General features: G+C 39.4%; 1 protein-coding gene across 2 annotated transcripts in view; it reads left to right on the top strand.

Moving 5' to 3' along the window:
- LOC103479318 (SPRY domain-containing SOCS box protein 4-like) overlaps positions 1-10,537 on the top strand; it is a 78,462-nt gene extending 67,925 nt beyond the window's left edge. For both annotated transcript variants that reach the window (XM_008433680.2, XM_017310217.1), the window contains exon 3: positions 7,897-10,537. In XM_008433680.2, the coding sequence (XP_008431902.1) occupies positions 7,897-8,024 (128 nt within the window). In that variant the 3' untranslated portion in view covers positions 8,025-10,537. The remainder of the gene's footprint in view (positions 1-7,896) is intronic.
- Positions 10,538-11,126: the final 589 nt, after the last annotated feature.

Raw genomic sequence — 11,126 nt, 5'->3', positions numbered from 1 at the left:
TGTGTGTGTGTGTGTGTGTGTGTGTGTGTGTGTGTGTGTGTGTGTTCCTGTTTTGATTTCCTGTGTTCGTGAGCTTGCATTTGTTTGTGCTCTTTGCATCTGTGTTGCTAGCTGTCATCACGCTTGCAAGGCAGACTTGTGGATTTCCTTTTGTGCAAATATTTGTCTCTGTGCATGTTTCCTGTTAACTGGAAAACACTGCGATGGGTCAGTGGACTGACATCGGGTTAACAGGTGTGATGCTGTTTGGACTATTGAGCTGTTGCTAGCTGTAACCTTTTCTGCATGCACAAGCTTATAAGCAGACAAAGGTTGTTACCTAACCTGGCACAACATAAGAAAACCCTAAAACTGCAGTTTTCTCCTCATTTTAAAATAATATTGACTTTAATTAAATGATTAAGGAATTACACAGCCCTGTTAATTCTTCAACCTCTCAGGCTTAGAAAGCACTTTCATAGCTAACAGGATAATGCCTACATTGTCATCAAGCTAAACAGAGATGTGTCTTTTTTTTTTTACCCTTATTGCCATTTAGAGATTAAGGAGGTGCTTTTTCTCAACTTGGATACATTTGTTAAATAAAAAATATACCAGGTGATTAATGCTCGAGTTTTTTAGAGTAAGAAAAGAAGAACTTTAAAAAGCAGCCGCGGGGATTTATTGATGGAGGAGTCCCTACCAAGTTTATTTATGTAGCACTAAAAAAAACCCACAAGGGTAGAAAATGAAAGTTTAGAGTTACAGATGAGATGAAGAGGAAGCGAAAGGAGAGAGGAAGGCTTCAGAGTAAAGAAGAAGAAGAAAAAGATCGTTTTCCTCTAAGATATCCGATGTGATTTCATATCGCATTTCTTTGGGTGGTGCAGAATGAGAGATCACACAGCTCGGTTAAAGCTTGTCCTCCAAAGCTGAGATCAGTTTACCTCTAACTACATTTTCTTCAGCTGAGTTTCTGCAGTTTGCTCACAAACACCGACTCCYGTTTCTGAATATTTTTCTTCCCTTTTCTTTCTTTTTTAAAAAATGTCGTTTTCTGTCCCGACGCTTTGACGTCTCCATCGGTCTACTTGGACGCTTCCCTTCCACGACCTTCCCGTTTTGTTTGTTCCTGCTCCAAATTTTAGACGCAGCCGACTGAGAGAAACCAGCGTCTTTGCCACCTTGACGATGATGTTTTCTAATCCCCTCCATTGTTTCGGCTGACAGGTCTCTTGTTGGGACCATGTTTCCTGTCAACAGCCGGCAGCAGCAGCAGCTCCTGGTGGTCTGCAAGCACTCTTTTAAATCCAGACTCATTTGCATGGACTTTGCAGGCATTTGCTTCAGAAATTCAAATTTGTGGCTAATTCCAACATGAGATCGTAACATCTTGTTCTTATTTACAACAGTGACATTTTACTTTATTTTGTTCTATTTGGTTTGCAGGATTATGTTTTCAGTGCGAATGATTACTAATGATGCGTCACGTATGAATGATGTTGGATCTTTCTAAAACTGAGCTGTGATACATGTGACAGACTATTAAAAAACAGAGGGCTGTTTTAATAGATTTGAATAAATCTGGAACTCCCACAACTCGTCTCTATTAAAATTTGAACTGCAGTCATATTCATAACTCGGCACAAACAGAAAGTTGTCGAATAGCTTACGAAGGCAAGTTAGAGTCATAGCTTACCTTTTCTAATTTCCCTGTTGGTCGAGTTAAATGGAAAATAACATTTCATCCCTTCATACCTTGTTGGCGTAGCTGTCTTGAGTAGCGATATATATCCTCCACCGACGCCGACTCATTTATATTCTTGACGAATGAGTGAGAATGATTTGAAATGTGAAGCAGCAAACATTACAGTGGCGTCACTGTTTTTGCTTTTTCTGTTTATTCAGGGACGTCTGCAGCACTGGTGATGGAAAACATGCATTCAAGATCAAAATTGTTAATACCCCTTACAGTTTTAGCCTTAAAACAATCATTTCATTTATTTCTTTGGACTAGCATCCAATGTTAAGGTCAGTCAGAAAGAAGACCTGAGCTAAACATTAGGGTGATGGCAGGGAGGCATTCCAATCTGTAGATTATTTATTTATTTATTTATTTATTTATTTATTTATATACTGATGCTCCTTTTTCATTAATTTATTACCTTTTGCAAGATGTCTGTCCCATTTCCTGTCAGAAACAAACCTCTATCTGACCAGGGAATAAACAACTGTGACTTTATTCAGAAAGTTGGATTAGACGTGCTGGACAGAGTGATAAAAGGTTTCAACTTTCAGGGAAGTTAGATTTGACTTTCTTCTCTTATGACTTCGACACATTTTGTGATTTTGATTACATATTTTGGGCAGTAAATAAATCCTGCTGCAGGATTTATTAATGCTCCTGACCCTAACAAGCTCATAGAAGCAGTATGTAGAATAGTAAGTTGTAATACTTTAAAAAGTCTAAAGGAACTGTTTTATGATTTTTGTTTCATTCCAGTCAGGTTTTATGTGAGGATCTACGATCACCTACACACAGCATTATTTAAATATAACTACGGTACTTAGACCCTCGAGCTTCCACTTTAGTTATAATAAAACTTCACAGCCAGAGTTTTCCTCACAAATGTAGCAGAGTTAATTAGATCCAGTCAGCGGTACAGCAGAGAAGTTGATGATCCTTTTCTTTTGTGTTCAGGTTCACAAGTAAGAGGCAGCTGCAGTAGAGCCTCTAAACTTACTATGAATGTTGTTTCCATATATATATAAACATCTGAAAAAACTCATGTGTGTTCTCCTCTGAGCAAAAGAAACCAAAAAAGCCTTTCTTCTGTCTGAACTCCCCCCGCCCCCCTTTTAAACCTACACCTTTGTCGGCTTTTATTTCTCTTCGGGTGTTCCCCTCAGGTTAGTTTTTACATCCATCATTAAAAAGAGATGCTGCTCTTGCCATTTTTTGCCCTCACTCCCATTATCATTTTCCACAGACTATAAATCGGGCTCTTCACCACTCTGTGCTGCATCTCATTACAGGCGTCGTGTCACATTGCGTTCCCATATGACTCGTTGTTCCTGCTGCAGCGGATCAGGGGTCTCAGTTCATATTCATAGAAAGACGCGTGATCGGAGCAGAAGTTCATCCCAGAATTCACCCTGATGTCTCTCAGGTTTGAAGGGATTCCTTTGGAGAGGTTAAGGAAGGTTAAAAAAACAAAACAAAACAAAAAAAAAGTTACTGGTTTGATTCTCAGCAGAGAGAACCTGCAAAAAAAAAAAAAAAGAAAGAAAGATACAAGTTTTTCTCTCTTCTTTTTATTTGCATTATAGTATTTTATTACTTTCTTATATATTAGTCCAGCTAAAAATGATAAATGTTTACCTGTTCTTTGAAAATTGCTATTATGAAACGACTAAACTAGTTCAGCATCATAAATGCATCATAAATAGAAGCTTGCTTAATGTATCGGAAACTGCATAACTGTCTTTTTCTGAACTCCTGGTCGAACTGCGATATGAAGCCCTTCCGCTCTGAAAGCGTAATGACGCAGACGCAAATGACCCAGCAGCTGATGATCAACGGTTTGTCGCTTTATTGCCTTTTCTCACTTAAGGATAAACTTAAAGAATCAAACGCGATGGAATCTGAGTCATTAAGCGAGGTTTGGTTTTTGCCTTGATTTGTTTTTGGCATTTCCGTGGAAGTTATTAAGCCCAGCAAATTAGAGTTATCGTGCAATATGAGGCCATTTTGAACATCTGAAGGCAGCTGATGATTAATGAAGAGCTTTTATTCAGTTTGCCATTTATAGAGCAACGCCGTCAGCTCGAGCTGGAACTGTACGCACAAACACTTTGCAGAACTCGGGCTGAAGCCTGGGCTTTGAAACAGTTAAGACCGGGGATGAACTCAGCTGGGAGTTTGTGGCCAATTCCCGATTATGGATTTTGTGTAGCTCTGACTTGCTGGAAGAGATTTTAACTTATTTTGAATTTCTCCTTTATTAATGACAGGATACTTTCCCCTCCCCCCGCTTTTTTTGCATTCATTTAAACTTGAACTCATCAGCAGTAAAACATTTATAGTAAAACATGGTTTTAGCCTGAATTTCCTAATAAAGAAATAAAATAATAATAATAATAATTACAATAGATTTAATTTACTCTTTTTCAACTCAAATCGCACCTGAAAACATATTCGATTATTATATACGCCACCCAGAAACGGATAACATTTTTAGTTTCCAGTTAGCCAATCACTGGTCGGAGCAGGTTAAGTGTAAAATGTGTTCAGATCTGGTGCATCCCTAATGAAGAAGGGTAATAAATAGGCTGTAAACCTCTTAAACTTCAAATTACACAATGCTTAACGGACAAATAATATGTAAATGACCCAAAAGTTACGCTGGGATTCCTCGGGGTCTCCACAGGCAGGACTAATGAGGTGCATTAAATGAAATCTCTGAAGGTAAACCTGATGAGTCTCGAACTTCTGGAGCTCCTTTGATTTTAAGTTTCTATTTTAGGAGGTGGGAGTTACAGCTTGCGAATCTTTTCATTTTCAGTCTGCTTCTCTCTGGTAATATTTTTACATTTTCAGTGTTTTCTCCAGAGAGAGGGAGAGTAGAGTAAAAAGCAGGAGACACACACACACACACACACGCAGAATACACTGGCTCCCCCCTGATAGCAGTCACACTGCTGTCTGCTTAGACCGCCTCTACATAACAGAAACTACGCTGAAGAGCCTCCAAGCACACTCAAATTAATTGGATTTGCTGTTAAATTGCTTCTTTTGACAAGTGCACACACACACACATACACGCACACACACATGCACACATACAAATACCCTTGCAGTTAGCTCGCTGTGATTAAAAAATTGTTGTAGCGTCTCTAGCAGCAAATGGAAGTTCCCAGCTCCAGTCTAGTGCAGTTTAATAAGTCTACTGCACTCACACAGGAGCTTCCAGCTACAAATCAGGACAAGAAATTGGCTTTTCTTTCTCCAAAAGAGGTAATTAGCCACTTATGCCTGAACTAAAATAAGCCTTGCAGAAACTGTATCCCCAACATTCATCTGTCTTTGTCAGTTTTCAACGAGTTTTGTTGCGACAATTAATTTTTAATTTTTTTCCCCCAGTATATTTGGTTTGGATTCAGTCGTCCCTATAGCTTGTTTGTGAAGAGATACTTTTACGCGAAGCAAATTGTCTGCATTATGTTACCCTGTTGGAACAGAAAGGGGCACTAATCACGAGCAGGTGTCGGTAAACACTCTGTTCCTCGCTGGTCTCTGGCCAGCAAGGCACTAAAGCCAGCTTAGCATCTCTGGTCTATTTGGAATCTGCTTTGTTCTTCAGCAGCTCTCAGAACGAGAACACAGCAAAGTCCACTGCATGCTGTTCTTACTGCGTAAAATAACGCTCATTAAGCGTTATAATTCAGCTTTATGTGAAGCATGCTGGTTTTTATTTTAGACCAAACTTAACGCATCAGGTCCCGTCACATCCTGTTACCTATCAGGCATAAGATTATGACCACCGACAGCTGCGTTTACTACCCTGTCGTCATATCGCCTGGTGTGAGGCATGTTAGTCAGCAAAGTGAACATTTGTCCATCAATTGATAAATAGGCAAGTGTGAGGATTTGAATGAGGTTGAAAATGTGATTTATAGATTTCAGCATATAGCATCTCCAAACTGCAGCTTTGGTTGGGTTGATTAACAAACAGGAATAATTTTTTWAATCAATATTCATATGAAAAATCAGCAGCAGATGCATATTTCTCCACTATATTGACAGAATAAAAAATCATATTATTTCCATATTTTTAGTAAATATGCAGTCACGCTCTGAAATATAGTGAAAGGTTTGTGTTGGGATTTTATTTCAGAGCTGGATAAAATCAGGTGATTTAAAAAAAAAATTTTAATAAGAATGATCATGTTTTGCTGTTTGTGTTTCTTTAAAAACTTTTTTCATCAAGTATGAAATGCTGAGATCTTACACCTTTGCAGATGAAAGAATTTTTAATTTTTTTGCATTTTCTTGTTAATGAGATTAAATACTTTTTTTTCCTTCTGTTTAGGCAGTCGGTTCAGCAAAACCAATTTGACTGCGTTCTCATCGTGAGCGAAATTGAACGCACCACACATGGCCACGGTAGCAAATCTTTTATTTATCAGCAGCTTCGTCTATAGTTTTGATCTAAATGTGGTTTCCAGGATGAAAGCATCGTCCTGAGTCAAACAGAGGGTAAAGCAGACAAAAACTACCGACTGTCCACAAGTTGTGCCTTTTCCGAGCTTTAATGTGACGGTGACAGTGCAAGGACACACGTTCATGATGGGTGGATTATGTGTTGTGACTCTGAATGTGTGTGTGGAGGGTGGGCTGTCTTTCATCCAGTGGGTTTAACCTTGAACACATGCATGCAGAGAGCGCTGCAGCTTCAGGGGCGGGCGGTAGAGGACGTCCAGAGCTACAACAGGTGACGGCACCGCGTGCGTGTCCTCAATGAGAGCGGCAGGTTACTGATGGGCCGTCTCTGCTCCAGCGTCCTTTTTAAAGCGGGCTTTGAGTTTGTAAGACACAGATGTCCTCTCAGAGGAGATCCACACACTGTCTCCTTTTTTCTCTCTCTTTTTTCTTTTAACTCCGTAAACAAATATGGGGCTGAGAAAGAGAAGCGGTGCAGAATAGCCACTTTAGTCTGGTTTCAAGTAAATCCCACAAAGCTGTTGAAATAAACATGTTTACAGTTTAGACATAAACAGTGATCATTTCTATGACTGATTTCTCTTTTCATAAGCGTTGTAAATGTTCGTATGTCATCCTAAGATAGTGGTGAGGTGGGGTTTTATTTTTGATACAAATCAGTAAAACCTTTTTAAGTATCTATATTCTGGTCTCACATTTATTATTAGCAAAACTATTTTTTTAGCTCTTAAAATCTACTTTAGACCTTTAGGCATCTTAAATGGGCAAGAAGCGAACAAAAACTTTAAAAGGTTATCAGCTGTCAGATTTGCCTTATGGTTTGCATCTGGTCTCCACTTATTTACATCATAAATGGTCATTATGGCACTTTACAAAAATCCCTGAGCTTTTTCTCATTTCTAATTGTGTCACATTAGAATCAGAGTTTATTCATTTTACAGGGATTTCACACGATAGACCAACACAATCCAAATCCCTTTGTGTTCAAYGTCTTGGAGAAAATATTTTTGTGCTGCTGCCTTTTGCCACAGTTACAACTGCGAGAGTTTTAAAGGATGTTTCCACCAGCTTTACTTTTTTTATCTTCAGTTTTCTGAAAATGTCCAAATTTGCACTGAAAAATAAAGATAGAGTCCCAATTAACCAATGTAGCAAAACAAAAACACTTACACTTTAAATATTTTCATAACTTTGACCATTTCCTTCCACTTTACTGTAATCTACTGCTTTGCGTCCGTCCCAAACGAAAACATTATTTACTCTCAGGCTGTGACAAAGTATAAAATCCTTCACAGGGAGTGAATCATTTTTATACGAATCTGCATACTGGACCATATTTCAGCCAGTTTCTCATGATGCAGCATCCTGTCTCCTCTGTTAATGTTGTGCTGCAGCCTGTAGCATCTGTTACCTCGCTAACTATTCCTCTGAAACGGCGGTGATCATCTGAGGGAAAAAAAAMCCCCAACAACATTGGTCTGCTTATGTTTTCAGTGTGGCGCGCTAATGATCCAGTTGCGCATAAGCTCAGGAGTCATTAGCAACATGTGTCATTAAGTAATGCATGTAAATAATTTTAGAGCCGCTGTGTTGGTCTTCCATTCACTCGGCGAGTATGAAGGTACGCTGTAGATGTTTGAAAAGACAATTTGACGTAGCTCCCTCTAACCCTTTCTGTTCTCCGCTCTCCTCAGCGGAGCCCCTGCCGCTCATGGACCTGTGTCGACGTGCGGCCCGCCTGGCGTTGGGTCGGGAGCGGCTCAAGGAAATTGAGAGCCTCCCTCTGCCCCAGTCCCTCAAAAATTACCTCCAGTACCAGTGACTGACACCGGCAGATCCAACTGGGACAACAAGGACACAGAGCAGGCCACCAGAGATTCTGCAGATGGACGATGAAAGGGTGAACTTGAGGTCGCACAGAGGGGATGATTGATTGAAGAACGTCCACACCGGAGCACCGCAGCTCTCACGAATCCGTACAAGGGCGGATAAGGACGAAGGCAGATGAACTGGAGGGAGAGGAGGAGAGGGAATTTAGGCTTTCCAACAATCGGACCACACCAGCTTCTTTCTTTCTTTTTTTCTTTTTTAAAAAAATAATTTTAGGCTGCTTTTTTTGGTTTTAGACTTGAAATAAATTATTGATGACAGTGTCACATCAGTGTCTCTTTCATCCAGACTGAAAGCTCATCCTCTGATGGCACAGCGCTGTTAGGTGGCGAAAGCAAACATCGCCATCTAGTGGTGAGAATAATAATAAAAAGAAAAAAAAAAACAGGAGAAAGTAAGCACACTAATCCCATCTATGGAGGCCTTTCTGACATAAACTCACTGACCATATCATTGCAGCTGATGTCTGTTCATAATCCACACTGGCACAGGTGGCCGGCGGCAGAATCAAAAATGTCCAAAAGGATTTTTAGCACTGATGTTGTATTTATGTGACTGACCCCAGGCCTGCCCATCAGCTCACACTGCAGACAGATTACATCAGCACACATCTGGGAGGTGTGTGTACAGATCCACACAATACATCATTATCTGAAGAGAACGAAGCCCCTTTTCAGACATCTAATGCCGTTTACCACACTCTTCTTAATCCTTCTTTTCAACACTTTAAATTAAAACATTCTTAATCGACTCCTCGGCATGAGAACATGGAGTTTAACATTAAATCATAAAACCAGAACTGGTTCTGATTTCTCACAACTGGTGACTCTAATTAGTTTTTAGTTGTATTAAATATTTTATACATATATATATTTTTTTTAAAACAGATATGAAGGTTAATTTGCAGTATTGTGAAAAGTTTGCCTTAGAAAGAACCTGACCTAAGTTCGGCTATTACGGGTTAAAACTAGAATAAAGCATGTTCATAGTTTCCCACATAATCATTCTGAACTAAATGCAAATATCATTAACTCATTTATGGTTGTTTTTTTTTTTGTTTGTTTTTTTTTACTTAATACCATCTTTAAAATTATATAGATCATTGTMTTTAAGGACATAAAGGCCTTCTTGCAGCATTTACAAGCTGGTCTTTGCAGCCTATTTACCTCAGTTTAATTACCTTCTGTGCTTGTTGCTGAGATAAATGTGTTTGAAGTTGCTTAAACACTCAAAAATGACTCTTTGTCCAAGTTTCTCTTTTCACAGAGCTTACACTTCACATAAACAACGTCTCTACATTACATGCTGCGCTCTGTCCATCATGTGAAAAACATTAAGTCCAAAGTTTTTTAAAAATGTGCTGTTTTTTTTTTAGATGCACAACACAAACACAAAGGTTTTTTTTTTTTAGCATCGTGTCCATAACTAAATAATCTCCAAGTTACTCAATAAAACTTAGGCAAAGGTCAAATGAGGGCATTTTAAGCTAAATAAAATGATTTACTACCACCCTGAGATCACTTGCATGTTATCCATGATATCTTCATAACGGTAAAGGAGTTTTGAACTTATGGGGGAAAAAATAGCAAGAAAAAGATAATCTGTACACTGAATTTAATTCACAATACCACACTATGCAGCTGTGGGAGAAATACTATGAAATAAGACAGAAGATCCAGGTGTTGAGGCACAACTTTTCCTCCAACATGTCTGAAAAGGGGCTTCATTTCTCAATCAGTTAGAAGAAATCTACCTTTCATTTATTTGAAAAAAAAAAAATCAATCCTCACGTGACACTAACCCACTTACAACCATGTCAAATCACAACCAAAGTTATTTCGGTGGAAGCCATCGGTCGTAGAGACGCGTCYKCCTGTGTCCGGCTGTTTGTAGCAGCTACGCCCCGCTGTAGCTCACTTGGTAGCAAGCAGCGTGTGTGTCAGCTCTCCACGCCACTGCTTTCACTTCTTAGAARACCAGAGTTAGACTGGACCTGTAAGAGAGGCCGTAGCAGGACCTCTGGACCCGGCAGGTGAGCTGCTGGATCCGCACAGAACATAGACGACCAAGACCAATCGATTTCTACGTCCTTAAAAATGGCTTGAGTCACTTTTTCCAACTTTATTTGTGTTGTTCATTATGAAACCTTTTCCATCCGATAATGAAAGGATGGATTTAGGGTTTATTTATCACAAGCTAGCTGTGTGTTTGTGACATTCTGGTTGATTTTGTTAAGACGATGCTGACGATGAAGGGAGACGGAAACTCAAACTTGTTACTTCAATGCTGCTTTTATTAATTATTATTATATTATTATTATTATTATTTCCGATGGTTATGGTCTTATCTTCTGTTTTTACTGGTTGGAATGAGGAGAATGGGACCATTTCAAGAGTTTAGTGGAATCAATTAGAAGTATGAAATGTGAATAAAAGCCAAGTGACATTAAAACGCTTCATCGCCTTTTTTCTTAATCCTCTTCTGTTTGCAAACGATAAGCACAAACGAAGCAACATGTGATTTGAAGAACTCCTGTATAAGACGCTCATCATTATGCAAAGACAGCCAGTTTGAAGCAAAGGAAACAATTTATTGACCAACAGGAAGATGGAAATGGGCCTGGCGGTTCGCCGGGGGGGTTCAGACCGCTACAGCATTTTTAATTTGGTCTCTGTGAGTTTTAATCTCGTGTACATGCTAAGGGAGGGAAAACAGTGTGGCAAATTTGTCTGACTTTTGTTTGCTGATGTTCATTTAGTAGTTTTTTTTACCCCCCTAGAAAGTCAACAGTTCCTCAGCTCCTGCTGCGGTAAACAACACATTCAGGAGGAAAAATGCAAAAGACTTCAATCTAACAGAATGTGATGCTTCCTCCAGCTGCAGGATCAAGACTCTCGTTAAAACAGGAACATGTCAAGCTCACCTCAAACAAACACAGGCGCTTTAACAAACAGACTGCAGCTTGTCCTCCTCTCTCACTTTGGGTTCCCACACACACACGCACACACACACACACACACACACACACACACAC

This window comes from Poecilia reticulata, linkage group LG17, assembly GCF_000633615.1.
Source record: "Poecilia reticulata strain Guanapo linkage group LG17, Guppy_female_1.0+MT, whole genome shotgun sequence".
In the NCBI taxonomy this organism is placed as follows: Eukaryota; Metazoa; Chordata; class Actinopteri; order Cyprinodontiformes; family Poeciliidae; genus Poecilia; species Poecilia reticulata.
Note: the sequence above shows the minus strand (reverse complement) of the source record. Positions and strands in the feature narration are given on the sequence as shown.